We start from the raw sequence: 17,688 nt of genomic DNA, 5'->3' as shown, positions 1-17,688 counted from the left end.
AAGTATTACTCCTGAACAAGCCCAGTGTTGTACGGCTGTGGATGACTAAAGTAGATTACTAAAGCAGTACTAAAGATCTCTTGTGTTTGGGCATTTTTTCATTTAGTCAATTTATAGCACATCAACGTGGACTACAACATTTTAACTTTACAAGCAGCGAACTCACTCATGAAACACTGACATGTTTGTGAGAGCAAAACCAAGTCATGTACGTAAGAACATAAGGACTCCTACAAACACAGACTAGAGGCAGTTTTAAAAATTCTTTGCTAATATGCAAAATTAGTGGAAACTTTAGAAGTGAATCACATATGTAAACTCTCTAAGAAAAAAAATGTTTTGTAGATAGCCACCTCACAAGGGCAGAGCTGAGTAACTCCATTTTTTGAACCAAGCAACTCCATCCAAATGGAATAAAAACCCCAGAATCATACAGCAGGAAAAGTTGAGCTGAGCAATCTGAGGGAATGTGAGGATTTTCTATAAAATAGCTTAACTTCTCTCTGTAGTGTATTATTTAATACCCAACTCAGATGATGTTCCCAGCTGTATTTCACAGCTTTTTCTTCAAAAACCCTGAAGGAAGAATTCAGGAAAAATTACAACACAGAAAGACTTGTTCACAATTTATGCAAAGTGCTACAGTTGTAGCAGTAGTTTCTTTCATTATGCAGCCTAGGATTTTCATGCATCCTGTGTACCCAGCATCTTGATACAGTGGAAATATGGGAAATTGATGCCTACCACTGAGATTACAGGTGTTCCTGTCTTGCACAACATGGCACATGCAAAGGGTACTGTTCATGGCCATTTAGACCAGTGAGGATGTACCTCTCGATTACTATGAGGAAGAGACTCACTGCTTTAGAGATCTGATGGCCTTCCTACCTCCTAGAAGCTAATCACTAGATGGCAATAGGTCTTCGCTTTTAAGTCTAGTACCACCAAACAGCATACAGATGTCTCCACAAGCACCTGTACCAGTCAATATTTTAATAGTATTTTACAAACTTTGTTTTTGTTTAGACAAATCGTGGCTGAGCATTTAGGGAGCTGCTAGAAGAAAACACAGGCAGGTAGAGAATCATTACCTGATTCATAATAACTCATTAAACTTCACAAAATCTAACATCCAAGTCAGAATGATGATTTTCTCTGAAAAGAAGCCTATCTCCCTCCCAAAACTAAAGAAAAACCTCTACTATTTTGAGATTACCAGCTACTCATGCTAAAGGGTCACACTGATAAAATGAGTGCTATTAGGTTTTAGCTAGCAAGGAGTAATTTAAGCCCAAATACCTTACTTCTAGGTCTGGCGAAAATGCCTGACATGGCATAATGAATGCTTTCACCACCCCTACCAATCAGGAATAAGTGTTTCAGTTCTTCCTACAGTGGTGTAATGCTAAGCCTACAGCTCTTGACAGCAGAAGGTCTGTGATTAAGCCATGTCAAATGTCATCGACATCTAAAAAAAAAAGAAGTTGCAGTACTCATGCTTTTGAAAGCAACAGCTAAATGAACACAAAATGTTTTATGTTTTTATGGTTTTACCAATTATCTTATACAAAATAGGACACCACAGGCAGGGAGCAAAGTACAATAAATTGAGAAGGTTGGTATTTGTTAGGGATGGGAACAATCGATGGACGAATAAAGATTCCCATTAAATTTCAGCTGTGAAAATAAAGCAAATGTTATTAAACTGCAGTAAGTTCAGAAGTTAGTTTTACCTGATTATATTGCACAAAGAAGTCCCAGAGAACATTAAAGATTTTGCTTAATATTTTACACTACCATTACATTAATATTTGCTGAATGAGAAAGCAAAACTTTAAAGAAAACAAGTGCTTTCTCCCACTTGACAGTTTATTTATATGTGTCACCACAGCAGTTACTTACCCCCACTTGCATATTCCATTATTAAATAGAGAGTTTTGTCAGTTTCAATGACTTCAAATAGCTTCACTAGAAAAGAAAGCCATTTATTAATCAGTTAACTAGTTGCAGAAGTATTATGTTAACCCCACAGAGAATTCTGTCAAAGAAACAAACTATTTGCTTACTGCTTGACTACATCAGACTATTACCCTAAAGAAGCCTGTTCTGTTCTTAAATGGAAAATACTGTCAACTCATGCAGAACAAATTTTCTCAAGAAACAATACTTTGTTTCCCACACATGGGAAAAGTAACTGAAACAGAACTTCAAAAATCTGAGCATCAGAAATAGCCCTTTTTATGCATTGAACTGGCACACATGGTGACAAATGAGTTATCAATCAGTTTGCTAGCAGTCCCGTAACAACACTCTATCATTTCAAAGTATAATCCAAAACAACTTTCTGATCACTTTTTAGTTTTGGTATATGTTTATTTTTAATGAGAGCCTGAATTCAGTCAAAATCAGTATTACACTCAAAAGGAACAAAATTATCAGCTATACAGCAACAGTTTTATGCAAAGGGACCAAAGTGTTCTGGGTTTGGTTTGTTTGTTTGAATACACAGCTCTGAAAAAGTATTTATTACTGCTACCCTACATGAAATTTAAACCCTAGAGCAGAATCATCTTCTAAAATCATACCACAACAATTTTAACAGTGAAAATGCTAAATTTCTCCTTATGTGAAAGAAACAAGATACCTATATTTGGATGATTTAAGATCTTCATTATTCTTACTTCTCTGAAGAGCTGAAATAAACATAAAACAAGAAATAAGTTAATAAAATAGGTAAAACCCATTCTTTCTAAAGCCTGATCATTTTCATAATACTTAAAAACAAAGGGCAAATATTACTATTAGCATATCAGTGAATTTCATGAAATAAACACTTACTGGAAGGAAGAGTTAAGTGCCTGCTTCTTTTAACACCCCTCCCCAAACAAATTAACCCTCAAAAAACTGAAAACAACCACGAAGCACTCCAGACAGCTCACGAGAGAAGTGATCTTAGCTCTGTGGTTCACAGATGTTTGGGGCATTACGAGCCCACGCAGCTTCTTGCTGGCCAGTAGGCCAGTACATCTCACATCATCTTTCACCCCTTCACAGAAAATACTGTTTCCAAAGTTTTGTGAATCCTCACCACAGCACCTTTTGCAGACCACTACAGCATGTTGCTGGTATGAATTCACCTCTTTTCAGTACTTCATTAAAGCCATGGAACTACTGTGCTACAACAGGACCTCACAGGTGAAAAATCAGCTGCTTATATTGCACAAAAAGTATGCTATCCAACTACACCAACAAGTAGGAAGTTTTTAGGAGCTGAAAAGGCGAGGCTCTCCTTTGGTCATTCAGAAGTGTTCCTGTGAGGCAACTGAGACACGGTAGCATCTAGTCTTGAGTTTGTCACTGCAGCTCCACTGACTCACTGCCAGACATCCAGCCTTTGAGCCTGCTTAGCCAGTACAACATGCTGAACGTACTTGCCAAAATTAACAGACAGAATACAGTGTTTTCCCTGACCCCAGCAGACAGAAGAAACATCATTACTTCAGGGGTTGAGTCTCAAAGGGATCAGCTTGCTCCCACCCTCTTCACCATCTACCTTCCCATGCTACAGGACTGTACTGCTTTCATTTATGTAAGCATTGGTGTCAACCCAGACTGACTCACAAGGTCCATGAATTAATTAATAGAAAAATTTCACAAAACACACAACTCTCCCAAATAAAAACACTCTACCTCTCAAGTTTCCTGCCCAGGTCCCTTGCCCACCTCAGCACATCTGTTTTGGCAGGACAGGTGGTAAGTAAGTCTAACTGCCCATTTGACATCAACCCTAATGCCATTACATCAACAGTGCTGCATCCAGAGACCACATATTGATTGTAAGGATCTTGGCTCTCCCCCCACAGCCTCTCTCCCCACAGCACCAATACCCACACGAAGGGTTTGCTTGAGCTGTTACTTCGAAAGAGTTCAACTCTGCCTGTCACACACAGTAAACTCTGTCCTCCTGCAACTGGAGGATAATACAGGAATGACATATCATTAACAAACCACAAATGAAAACAAAATCTATTACTGATCAGCTGTTAATTATCTTCCCCTCTGTAAACTCTTTTGCAGCAGACAATTAGAAGATGCAAGTAAATCTGCGTGTAATACTAAAAATGTCATAGGTGGTGTTACTGCAATATAAAACACTGCTTTTAATCAAGTTGGTTAATAGCAGATTAAATAAAAGTAGTTCCACTTCTTCCAGAAAAGACCCAAGATAAAAAAAAATATCACTACTACTATTATTGAAGTGCAAATGTTATTGTATTTGGAAAACCCCCAAAATTCTCTTTTTAGGCAGTATGCTACATGGCAGTTAAGAGTGTAGCTGTTCTGCTTCTGCAGCTCCCCCCTTGCCAGCCGAAGACTCCAGAGGGGTTGATGTTCTTAAGCGCTGATTATTTTCTAAGAGCCCACTTCAAAAAGAGGGCATAATCAAGAGGTTTTATAATAAACCTAACGTCAACTTCTACAGAAATACCAGCAACATAACAGATCATACTGAACTTAATGTAAAGAGACTGAATCAGAATGAAAGTCCACAGCTCCACAGGAATGCAGACTTAAGAGAAAAGAGTTTTGTAAATAAGAGATAGCAGCACTGTTATTAACAGTAAGGAAGCAAAAAATGCTACTGCACTATTTGCCTCAGGTCAGATTTCAGATAAAGACATTTAGTATGTCTGCTTATTACTAATGACTCAAAAAAATCTATAGGTGCACTTACTCAATAAAAGCAAAACAAAGTGAAACACAGGAAACAAACAGAAAACAACCAAACAGTCAAACCAAAATCTTTGTGCCTTTGTGTCTTTTAATAAAAGAAAATGAGAGGTGGGATGTAAATAAATAAATAGGAAAAAAAAACCCAAACAGACCAGAGATCAGCTGTTCTAACCATTCTCTGCTTTCTGATGTTTCTGCAAAGGCTAAGATTTGCGGAGCGGTCCTCACTGCACTCCTCAACAGACCTCCTCCCCCATGTGAAGAAAACAGTACCTGGACGCAAAGAAAAACCAAACAGCTTGCCAAATACATTTACTTATCATTATCCACGTCTGTGCCTGACACTTTGCTAGATGACAAGCTGCTCAAATGCAATCAGGATTGATTGATCAAGTCTATTTTTTGGCCATGCAAAGTAATTTCAAAACCTATGCATGTGTGTTTTCTTTTTCTCCAGAGGCACAAGTAATCTGCCTATTTTTTAATAATCTATGTTATTCCTGGAGCTTTTTCATGTATCATTAGACAAGGTAGGCTACTTCACCATCACTCTCTTGATCAGCAGAAATTTAAAAGCACTTGAATCCGTAACTATTTTTTGCTTATTTTTTCATTCACTTCTGCTGAACTTGTGTATAATATACTCTGAATACTCCACTAATACTTTTAATGGAAGCTTATATAACTGAAAGCCTCTGGTCAGCTTTTAAAGTTTGGATGAGTTTGCTTAATTCATTCTCAACTGACTGTTGGTATCTTCCACCCCCAATACTCAGATAAAGTCCGCTGGGTCAGAATCTCATCAAGGGTAACTCCACTGTTGATGCTACAAAAGATTCTAAGCAAACATCCTTAGTCTGCTACACAAATAGATTCTAGACTCAGAGAATCATAGAATTGGTTGGGTTAGAAAGGACCTTAAAGTTGGTCATCTAATTTCCACCTCTCTGCCACACACAGAGACACCTTGCACCAGATCAGGCTGCTGAAAGCCCTGTCCAACATGGCCTTGAACACTGCCAGGTAAGGGGCAGCCACAGTCTCTGGGCAGTGTCTCACCACTCTCATTATAAAGAATTTCTTCCTAATACCTAATCTAAATCTACCCTCTTTCAGTTTAAAGCCATTCCCCCTTGTCCTATCCCCACATGCCCTTGTAAAAGTCGCTCTCCAGCTTTCTTGTAGACCCCCTTTAGGTACTGGAAGGCCGGTAGATGGTCTCCCTGGAGCCCTCTCCAAACTGAACAACCCTATCTGTCTCAGCCTGTCTTCATAGGAGAGGTACTCCAGCCCTCTGATCATCTTGGTGGCCCTCCTCCGGACTCACTCCAACAAGTCCATGTCATTCTTATGTTTGGGGCTGCAGAACTGAAAGCAGTACTCCAGGTGGGGTCTTAAGAGAGCAGAGCAAAGGGAAAGAATCCCCTCCCTTGACCTGCTTGCTGGTAGCACTCCTTTTGATGCAGCCCAGGACATACCTGACTTTCTGGGGTGCAAGCACACACTGCTGACTCATGTTCAGCTTTTCACCAATCAACATCCCCGAGTCCCTCTCCTCAGGGCTGCCCTCAAACCACTCTCTGGTCAGCCTGTATTTGTGCTGGGATTGCCCTGACCCAGGTGCAGGACCTTGCACTTGGCCTGTTGAACTTCATGAGGCTCTCAGAGACCCACCTCTCAAGTGTGTCAATGTCCTCAACCTTTTCTTGCAGTTTTTAAAATACTGATTGACCCATGGTCAGAAAGAGCAGGGTCCATGTTAAAAGTGATGATTAAGAACTCTGAAAAGCTTTAACAAAGAAATGGCCCAAACGAGTGGCAAAACATCTGCACATAATGAACAAAAAATATTTGGCTGAGGAGCCAAGATCAAAAAAGGAAAACGAGAAGTGATATAGTACTAGTACAAGGGCTTGGTAAAAAAGCCCAAAACCTTACATATAATGGCATTATGGCATTGCTAATTCAAAAGAAAAAAAAAAAGAAACCCAAAAAACTGCATTTTTTTTTTGTCTAGGAGGAAGTGAACTACTACATCAGCACTTGTTTCCAGTGAGACCGATACTAGAACTGGGTACACAAGTACGTTTGCGGACAACAGGCATTATGACTAACACCACCAGCATGGGAAAAAAGCTCTAAGAATTCCCTTTTCTTTCAAAGCAGGGAAGTACCAGTTACAGTTTCCTCTTCACTAAGCAAGAGCAGCAGAGTAGTAATTAGGTCCTAAAACAACAGTTAAGAGTAGCTGCATGTGGCTACCAGACTTCCTCAGTGGCAGACAAGAAACCCAACTCTTCTGAAGAGCTGCACTGTTGAATATTGAGCTGTGAGGACTGCAGCCACCCACAGCTTACTGCAAGGGCATACTAAGAATTACTGCTCCAGAAAGCAAAGCAAGTCCTTAACAAAGTTAACTTCTTTCTGGCAGCTGAAGTATCAGTGTGGAAGACATACTACAAAGAAATCAGACCTGGCAGCCTTAATTGCCATTTGTTTCCCCACCTAAGGATGACGAGGCTACACTGCAACTGAGACACCAAGCACCACACCCTTGTCTCAGAGCAGCCCTTCCCTCTCCACCATACCTCAAATATTTTATCGCTCTCTCCAGCAGCACAACGACAAGAAGCACTTCCATCCTAGCTTCCCTGCATCTACAGGTTGTGTGCGCAACTGGCTTCAAAAGCAACAAGTCTACGGCACTGCTGACAGTGGTGCGGGAAAAGAGGCAAGGGTTTGCAAAAAAAGCCTTAACCAAGGAAAACTGCTATGTAGCGTTGTGCATTCACTCTGCTTACTGCGGCAAACAGGCATTTAAGAAAATTCGTTTCAATTTTTGAATTGAGAACAGACATACCTTGCTAAATTTTCTTCTGTGCTCATATAATAAATGAGCTTAGAGAGGGCAGGACATCAGCAATCTCACTCCCCAGATTTGATCCGATTTCTACCCTGCTGTTTTGTACTATTCTTCCAGACTCCATTAAAGAAAACAAGACCAATTTACAAATCACACTTTATAATCTAGTTTTATAAATTGTAAATAAAAATGAAATTACAGATACACAAGAGGACACCAAGCAGGCTGAAACCCAGAAACCAAAGGGCCCAAAGGCTTGTGGCTTTGCTAACTGAACCTGTGACTTGTAAAGCATTTGCTTTGTACTTTAATACGAGCTCAAGCTAGCCCTGTGGCCCAATGTCAAGACAACAATATTTGAAGGGTTAAGATTTTACATTTTTGATTGAAAACAAAATGGCCTCTCTACTTTTCTCTGACCATGCTTCCCATGCCCTGAACCCTCTCCTTCCTATCACACAGCTTTTGTTCTTCCAAATGCTCCGAGAATTTAGTAATTTTTTCAGGTCTTCCCAGTTGCACAGATCTGCCACACAAATCAACTCCACCTAATCCACGGCATTACCTAATTTGCATTTCACTTCCTCTCTGCATACCCAGAAATCACCAATAACTACAGAGATTAAACTGAAAAAGAAATAAAAGAGAAAACTGGAACCACATTATCTGCTTTTACCCATTCTACAGAATCAGCAGGAAGCTGATACCTGCTCAGATGAGAGAACCTTTCTTCTACAGGCTATTCTTTGCCTCTCAACCAAACCATGTAAGGTAAGAACTTGTGTGTTTTTCCAATTTACTTTTGCAGTATTCATTTTGATAAAAACATCTCGTTGCACGATCTCTTTAGTATTTGCATAAGATCCGAATGTGTATATTCTCCAGTTTACTCTAGTTATGCTATTTTGTTTGCAGGTAGTTCTGGGCATTCTCTCATTCAAACAGAAATATTGTAAGGAGCTTTTTTTATCGAAGTACTCAAAAGTAAATAAAAAGCTTTTTGACTACAGCACTTAAAAGGACAGAGTTAGAAAAGTCCTAGGTAAAAGGAACATTTAAATGTACTTCCTGTAGGCACTCCAAAGCAGACCGGTTGCCTTGATCAAAGAGCAGGATTGATCACTACTTACTAAAATAGATAAGGCAATACAATTGTAACAGCACACATTAAACATTTGAGGCTAGAGGGAAGAAACCAGAATAGCCATGCCCCAATTCATTCCATAAAACTGCATCACCTCTCCTGCTGCAAACTACATGAAAGGCATAGATACTACCTGGCCTCCAGCACACAGGCAGTATTTTCAAGTTTAAGAGGACAGAAGGTAAACTTTCTATTTGTAAGTTTAAGAAAGTGACCCGCATGAAGAAGACATGAGGACATAACACCATGTACACAGCTCTGTACGAGTTCACCTTGAATAACTGCAGGGTTGTCAAAAATATGTTACAAAACTAGTTATTAAATACTGTAGTCAGATGTGTGCAACGTATGCAATGCTTCAGATTCTCCAGCACAGGCATTCAGGGTTAATAGAAAGTGGGAGTGAAAAAAACAGTGCAGTTGGAAGATTAAATGCAAAAACCTACCTTTTGTAGACTAGTTGGGTTCAACTGTGTTTTGTCAATTATTTTTATGGCAACCTAAAGGAAGAGTTCATAATCAGTATTTTCCATGTGAACACTGCAGCATTATTACAAGATGGTCAAATCCAGCAACACAAATTGAAAACATGAACGTTATACAAGAAACCACTCAGTTTCTTCAGCCAATTATGTACTCATATTTGAAGTAAAAACATTTTAAATTAACAGCTAAACTGTAATTTATTTCTACTGCAACAAACTAAACAACAGAGTGGAAAACAAAACCTCCCGAGTATTTTAAGCATACTAAGATGAGAATCCCTCTTAGTCTTTTGCTTGACATTGAGACCATCACGCTTACAACAATGGAAGCTCCAACACCAGAAAGTGCCCAGATAGAGAGCAGTGTGCCTACAGGTAATAGTTACACAGTGTAATTACACAACAGATTACAGAGTACTGACTGAGCATTGGCAGTTTGTGAAGATGCTTCTAAAAACAGAGATTTCAGAACAAAGTAATTCCAGACAGATTTAGCAGGAAGTAAGTTCACCTTTGGAAATGCACTGAATATTTGTATCAATTTGCTCCCTGATGGATATGAAAAGAATTATCACTCATTCATCAAGAGAACCCCACTGGTTGTAGTACAATGATTTGGGCAAGTTCACTCCTTTACTGGTTCTCATCTTTTCATTAAATACTGCACAGAAATATGAAAGAAGAACATAAAAATTTCACAAAATAATCAAAACCTAAATTCAGTACCATGGTTAACTAGTCATAACCTGATGATTTGAGGCAATGAACAGGCAAAAGACTAGCTTCAGTGCAATGCAAGTTGGATACAGGATGAGTTAGAACAGGAAACGTGAATCTTTCTAGAATTACATGCCAACTGGTATTTTTCCTTTCTAAATTAAAGACTAAACATACCAGAAGAAACTTTACAGAAGCCAAGGAGATGGTGTCTCTCTAAAAAGCAAGATGCTGCAACTCAGCTGATTATAATACCTCACTGGTGCAAAGCAAGGGCTTTCGATTCCCCTTCAATTTTTGGCTCAAACAGTATATGCTGCTACTCCCCATGCCACATCTCCAGTTTCCCTGCATCACTTTGTGCTGTCTTTCTCATCTCATTAACTTGGGGTTAGTAACATATGGAATAAAGAGTATCTTACATCAAAGCAAATTCATATTCATACACTCAAGCACAAAAAAACACATGGATGGATCATTATGATGGAGAGAAGAAGAGGGGAACAGAGCGTTCAATGCTTGGGTGCATCACAGAATTGTGTGACGGATATGGTGTTTTCTGAAACTGAGCTTCAAGATTTATTTTGAGCCCTTCTAGATGCAAGATTTGATGATACATCACCAAAAAATCATTTAAGAATACTTTTGCTTTGGGGAGTATTTTCTTCTAAGGTATGCTACTGAAATTAAAGATCACTATTTCCAGAGGCAGAATTCCATTGCAAAACCCCTTGAGAAATCACTTCAAAAATACAAATAAACACATTAAGCAATAGGTATTTTTACATTAGCAGCTGTGTACGAAACCAAGAAAGATTTTTATCTCTACCTTTATGCCTGTTGAACTATTGTCATGAAGGTAACAAAGTTACTCATTTCCTGCAATCCCTTATAAATCCATGTTGGACATAGGATAAGCACTGCCCTTGTCAACAGCAGATGTTATTTCAAAGTCAGTTGGTGTCCCAGGACCGCCCATGCCACAGAAAATGGCTGCTTGCTTGGTAAGTGCATTCCACTCAGAAAAACGTTGCAGTTCTGTGTTCTAAACTGTAATGATTATGGTCAATCTTTGGAAGATGTAAGCTTAAGGTTATTGGGTTTCTGCAAAACACAGCTCACCTCTCTCACTTGTGCATTGGTGCCAGATGATCAGAGAGGTCTCTCACATTGGCAAACAAAGTCAGCCCTGGAGATACAGGAGAGGTACACACCTCAGTTTTCTTAAAGGCAGACTCACAGGCCTGTTCAGTGCACTAATTATGGCCTTAGAGGCAGGACGAATTTAGAGAATTCCTATTCATGTGAACACTGAGAGTACAATGTGTTAACACTGGCTGTGAGAGCTTGAACCCATCATCAGAACAGGCACCAAATTCAGGTGTCTTGATAAGGTCTCCAAATCACAGGCAAAGGGAACCTACCCCCAAGAATAGTTCTGACAAGCCTGAGAAAGAAAATCCTCCATTTTACTAAGCATAGTTAAAAAAGTTCAAATTGCCTTCCACTCTGCTCTCTTTGCACAAAGTGAATCTGGAACGGTTTCAGGTATTGTGTGGTATGGCCAATGCTGGAGGAACACAAGTCCACCTACGCTGTTACACCACTGCATCATCTATTATATTCTGTGTGAGATCGTCAGTAGAGTTAAAATTAACTTTGCTTTCACCATTCACAATAACACGACTTAAAACATTCCTCCTACATTACTTGAATGAGGGAGTTAAAGCAATCAGAATTTGAGACACTGAGCAAACTGGCCAAACTGCTACCATTCAGAATGTTTTCTCACTCTTAAATTTCACTTTTTCCAAGAGAAGAACAGAAAGAAGATGACAACAGATTCCCTGGAGTCAGACTTGGATCCTGAAAGAATCCTGTCTCACTAGGAAACTTCAACTTCCTGGCTATTAACTGAACACATGCTTTTAATGAACAGAAGGATCCATACATTTTTGGCTGTGATTCCAACCACCTCAGTAACAGCAAAAGGTAGTTTTATCTCTTAAATTGATTTTGCAAGTATGAAAAACTTGCCAGAAGAAATAACCTTTGATAAATTACAACAGAAAAGACATGGCTTAAAGTAAAAGAATTAACAAAAGCAGGTTTACAGTGAAGACTTTTTGTTTTGAAAGAGCAGACTTGAATAGTACTCTTCTAGACAGAAGATCTTGAAGGAGTGTTTCCAAACACCAGCTCTAGTGAAGTGAAACTAACCCCACCTCCATAACTCTGCAGTGAGAAGGCCACACACCTCTTGGCAGGACAATTCAACTTCCTCAGTTAGGCTGATGCTCTGATCACCCCCCAAAGGGCAAAACATTTCTCCCTTTCCGTAATTTGAGGCTGGGCTCTTAACATACATGCTGCAAGCACACTGAAGATGGAAAGGAAAGAGAGCCCTGGAACTCGGTCCAGTTAGAAACATGAAAGCTGTATCTCAAGCAACAGGAAAATTCATACTCAAGGACTCCAGGTATAAGGAGATGAGCAACTACCCTAGAAGAATGCTTGAACAAACATACCATCCTCCCAAGAAGTGCCAGAGAAGTGCTGATATGCTGCATGATTTATTCAGAAGTTAATCAGTGCAGAGATATAAAGAGGGAATTGCCATAAAGTGTAATTGAACTGGAGACTTAAAATAACATCAAGAATAGCCACACAGATAACAAAAAGAAGTAGAGTTCAAATACAGCAAGTATACAGCAGAGATTAAAAGTCATTTAAGTGTGACTCCCAAAGCTAGTATTTTATTGTAAGTTTTGGTACATAAGATGGAAAAAAGAAGAGGAACAAAGACAGGACAGCCAGTAGGAATGAGTGTGTAAAGCCAGAAAACACAGATTCAGGAAGATGAGTGCTGCATAGCTGAGGCCAGACTGAGAACTTTATCCCTGAATTCTGAAGAGTGGCAGGTTTAAAATGGGGGGAAGGGGAGGAAGGCATTCTTGTAGCATGGATTTCCAACATCTATCAAGAACAAAATGGCAGCAACAGGTTTAGAAATTACCAGTCGTCCCCCGTCCCCTGTCCCGTTCCCCCCCCCCCCCAGTAGAGCCATTTACCACAAAATTCTTGAGCTCAAAACTCACAAGGGGAAATACACAGACACAGGCAGAAGGGTTAAATGACACACATTTTCCCAAGTTAATTCTGCCCTAGGGAGACAAACAATGTATGACTACCTGGACTACTGTAAAGCCTCATCTAGGAGGATGCACAGAAATTACTGACCTAGATGAGGTGAAATGTGCACAGAGTTTTTAATTAAAAGAAGTGGCTAAAGAGATACCAAGTTGGAAGTAAATGAGTAAGAGTTCTTCAAGGACAAGACTTAGGACCAATCTTGTTTAGTATCTGTATCAGTGGCCTTGGCACATAAAGTCAAACCATAAGGATTAAGTCTGTTGAAGGAATTAAGATGCACTATCAAATACAATGGAAAACTGATATAAACAACCTTGGAGATGAGTTAGGAAAGAAAGCAAGATTCAGTGAAGTACAAGGTGCTGCTGCTCATCAGTAGAAACATCAATGTGACAGCCATGAAAAATGTTAACACCATCTAAAGACTGATGAGGTAAATACTTCTGTAAGGGCACAAGTAAACTAATGACACTGCTGCAAGCTCAGGAGTGTTGCATCCCAACCAGAAGGAAGTGAAGCAGGAGGGCCAGGAGACCTCCTTGGATGGATAAGGAGCTGCTGAGGAAAATTCAATTGAAAAAAGAGGCTTACAAAAAGTGGAAGCAAGGACAGGTGGCATGGGAAGAGTACAGGGATGCTGTCTGAGAAGCTAAGGACCAGGTTAGGAAAGCTAAGGCTCAGTTAGAATTAAACTTAGCTAGAGGTATTAAAGATAACAGGAAGGGATTCTACAGGTATGTAGCAAATAAAAAACAGAGTAGGGAGAATGTAGGCCCCCTCAGGAAGCTATCAGGAGAACGGGCTACACAGGATTTGGAGAAGGCTGAGGTTCTGAATGACTTCTTTGCCTCGGTCTTCACTGGCAAAGGCTCTGACCAAACCACCCAAGTCTTGGAAGGCAGACGCAGGGACTGTGAAAATGAAGAGCTTGCGCCCACTGTAGGAGAGGAACTGGTTCAAGACTATCTTAAAAACCTGAAAGTGCACAAGTCCATGGGTCCTGATGAGATCCATCCGCGGGTCCTGAAGGAGCTGGCGAATGAAGTTGTGAAGCCACTGGCCATCATATTTGAGAAATCATGGCAGTCGGGTTAAGTTCCCGATGACTGGAAAAAGGGAAATATAACCCCCATTTTCAAGAAGGGGAAAATGGATGACCTGGGGAATTACACACCACTCAGTCTCACCTCTGTGCCTGGCAAAATCTTGGAGCAGATTCTCCTGGAAGGCATGCTAAGGCACATGAAAAACAACAAGGTGCTTGGTGACAGCCCGCATGGCTTCACTAAGGGGAAATCCTGCCTGACCAATTTGGTGGCCTTCTATGATGGGGCTACAGAACTGATGGACAGGGGTAGAGCAGCTGATGTCATCTACCTGGACTTGTGCAAAGCATTCGACACTGTCCCACATGACATCCTGGTCTCTAAATTGGAGCGACATCAATTTGATGGATGGACCACTCGGTGGATAAAGAACTGGCTGGATGGCAGCATGCAAAGAGTTGTGGTCAATGGCTCAATGTTTTCCAGCTGGAGACCAGTGACGAGTAGTGTCCCTCAGGGAACGGTGTTGGGACCGGTCATGTTTAACATCTTTGTTGCTGACATGGACAGTGGGATTGAGTGCACCCTCAGCAAGTTTGCCGATGACACCAAGCTGTGTGGTACGGTTGATACGCTGGAGGGAAGGAATGCCATCCAGAGGGACCTTGACACACTTGTGAGGTGGGCTGATGCCAACCTCATGAGGTTTAACCATGCCAAGTGCAAGGTCCTACACCTGGGTCAGAGCAATCCCAGGCACAGCTACAGGTTGGGCAGAGAAGAGATTCAGAGCAGCCCTGTGGAGAAGGACTTGGGGGTGTTGGTCAATGAGAAAATGAACATGAGCCGGCTTCAGTGTGTGCTCACAGCCCAGAAAGCCAACTGTATCCTGGGCTGCATCAAAAGGAGCATGACCAGCAGGTTGAAGGAGGTGATCCTGCCCCTCTACTCTGCTCTTGTGAGACCTCACCTGGAGTATTGTGTGCAGTTCTGGTGTCCTCAACATAAAAAGGACATGGAACTGTTGGAACAAGTCCAGAGAAGGGCCACGAGGATGATCAGGGGACTGGAGCACCTCCTGTATGAAGACAGGCTGAGGAAGTTGGGGCTCTTCAGCCTGGAGAAGAGAAGGCTGCATGGAGACCTCATGGCAGCCTTCCAGTATCTGAAGGGGGCCTGTAAGGATGCTGGAGAGGGACTCTTCATTAGAGACTGTAGTGACAGGACAAGGGGTAATGGGTTAAAACTTAAACAGGGGAAGTTTAGGTTGGATATAAGAAGGAAATTCTTTCCTGTTAGGGTGGTGAGGCACTGGAATAGGTTGCCCAGGGAGGCTGTGAATGCTCCATCCCTGGCAGTGTTCAAGGCCAGGCTGGACGAGGCCTTGGGTGATATGATTTAGCGTAAGGTGTCCCTGCCCACGGCAGGGGGGTTGGAACTAGATGATCTTAAGGTCCTTTCCAACCCTAACGATTCTGTGATTCTATGACACTGGGGAAATTGTTATCCAGACTATTGTGAAAAACTCTGATAACATAAATCTAAAATACGCAATTATCATCAATGCTGTACAGTTCACCTACCAAGAAGAGAAACTTTTACTCATCTATCTTACAAAAAGAAAAAAATTAAGTTTTAAATACCTTCAAGGTATTCCTATAAACTAGCTTGTTAGCTTCAAAGGAATGTTACTCATTCTAGGTCAACTAGGACCAATGGCTACATACTGGAAAATATTTAGGCTCTGAACTGATTGAATGACATTTATTTCATGAGAGTGAAAGAAACTTAATACTTGAATCTTTCAAAATCTGGCCAAAGATTTTGCACTGTCACTTTATATGTTGAAATTTCAGACAAAAATAATGAACCAGAGGTCAGCACACAGTTAAGCGCAAGTAAAGAAAATTCACTTCAAATTTTGCAAAGCAACGTGTGACACATACTACCTACCTCCAACTCCTATACATATAATAATAGCAAAGAAATACTAACCAAGTACCCAAGGACTTGCATTTCCTGTGTTAAGTATTAGTAAAAAGAGAAGGGAACTTAAGTGGAAAGCAACTAAGCAACTAATCACAGTAGGAGTCAACAACTTTCTCTACAAAGGAACACTGACTTTAACACCAGAATACAACTGCTCATCACCAGAAGTGGCAGCTTACAAGAAACCAAAACAAATAAATAAAATCCCTCCCAACAACTCTTGCAAATTTATGTCCTCTCTGTTCCTCCTAGTGCTACTGAACTAGTATTAGCTCAGAACAAAGAAATTCCCTTAAAGTGCTGCAGTCAGCCACATAGCTTTCTTTAGAAGTCCTTGCTGATATCAGCAAACATTTACTTCATTAGATGGATCGGCAAGAAAAGGTCAAAAAGGTGTTTCTCCCTCTTTCAGTACACAGAGTTGCTATTAATAAAAGAGCACTAAGAAATACTTGTAACAAGCAAACAGGACTACAGTTCACCAAATCAGAACCATCATTAACTGCAAGTTATTAATTGCATTGCAGAAACTAGTTATGGAGCTGAGTTAGACACTATGAAAAGATACAGGAGAAAGCTTGTCTACACCACACAACGCTGAGCAAGACACACAAACCAGCTCTGAACAAACTGGAGTGTCTTCCTAAGGCTGCCCAGCACTGCATATGCTAACAAAACTCCTGGGAGAAACATTGCTTTGGCAAGAAAATACTGTGCTTGGGCTACTCAGACCATAACCAAGAAGATATATTCATTCTCATTCCTGACTTCCCCTCCAGTAGAGCCCCAGTAGTGCAGTACAGAGACATCAAGAGGCAGTGTTTGCAGCAAGCTTAATTGCTATATATCAAACTCTGTTTTGGGAACAGAGAATTTAGCAGAGAATTCTAGTAGCAAACTTGAACACAGTTCACTTGGAGAGGGACTTGTCAAAAATACAAATTTAAGAGATTATTTTTAAGAGAACTTGTTTTGTAATAATTACTAAAAGATACAGTTTTCCATTTTAATCATACATGAGTGGCAATATCTCTAGTAAAACATGCTAAAATGTTCACCTGGATGATATTATTCTGAGAGAATCTGCACACCTACTGCAATTCACTACTGTTTACATTCATACCACTTTACCTCTCTGCCAGTTAGGATGTGCCTTGCCAGTTTTACTTTTGCAAAATTCCCCTTTCCAATTGTTTTAAGGAGTCTGTAATTTCCAATATGTGGCTGCTCATCTGTGCAGGAAGCTATAGAGTTCCTGCAGCGAGCTCCAGAGCGCCCAGTCCGAGAGGAAACTTCCTGCCGTCCGTCTCCATGGGACGTGTGCTGCAATAAAAACACACACAAATAAGGCTGAGAAATAAAGACAAAACACATCAATGATGAGAAGCATACAACATGCAAAAATGTTAGCAATGCCTCTGAAAAAAACCTTCAGAGGATCCAACTCACACTCCAGATTCACACTGAACTTTGCTCTGATGGGGACAATAAAGAGGTTCCAAGTTCATAACACAGTATCAATTTCATCACCTCGTAAAGACCAAACGGAACATCACC

At 40.5% G+C, this 17,688-nt stretch overlaps 1 protein-coding gene across 16 annotated transcripts in view; it reads right to left on the bottom strand.

The window, feature by feature from the left end:
• MARK3 (microtubule affinity regulating kinase 3) overlaps nt 1-17,688 on the bottom strand; it is a 64,168-nt gene that overhangs the window by 33,499 nt on the left and 12,981 nt on the right. For 14 of the 16 annotated variants that reach the window (XM_061464069.1, XM_061464070.1, XM_061464062.1 and 11 more), the window contains 4 exons: nt 17,263-17,454; nt 9,188-9,241; nt 2,645-2,693; nt 1,903-1,968 (listed from right to left, as the gene is read on the bottom strand). In XM_061464069.1, the coding sequence (XP_061320053.1) occupies nt 1,903-1,968; nt 2,645-2,693; nt 9,188-9,241; nt 17,263-17,454 (361 nt within the window). The remainder of the gene's footprint in view (nt 1-1,902; nt 1,969-2,644; nt 2,694-9,187; nt 9,242-17,262; nt 17,455-17,688) is intronic. The other 2 variants (XM_061464066.1, XM_061464076.1) reach the window with 1 other exon arrangement.

The sequence above is a fragment of the Pezoporus flaviventris genome, unplaced genomic scaffold, assembly GCF_033815535.1.
Source record: "Pezoporus flaviventris isolate CSIRO_AGI_PZ_B2104156 unplaced genomic scaffold, CSIRO_AGI_Pfla_v1 ptg000036l, whole genome shotgun sequence".
In the NCBI taxonomy this organism is placed as follows: Eukaryota; Metazoa; Chordata; class Aves; order Psittaciformes; family Psittacidae; genus Pezoporus; species Pezoporus flaviventris.
This window is presented reverse-complemented; position numbering and strand designations above follow the sequence as displayed.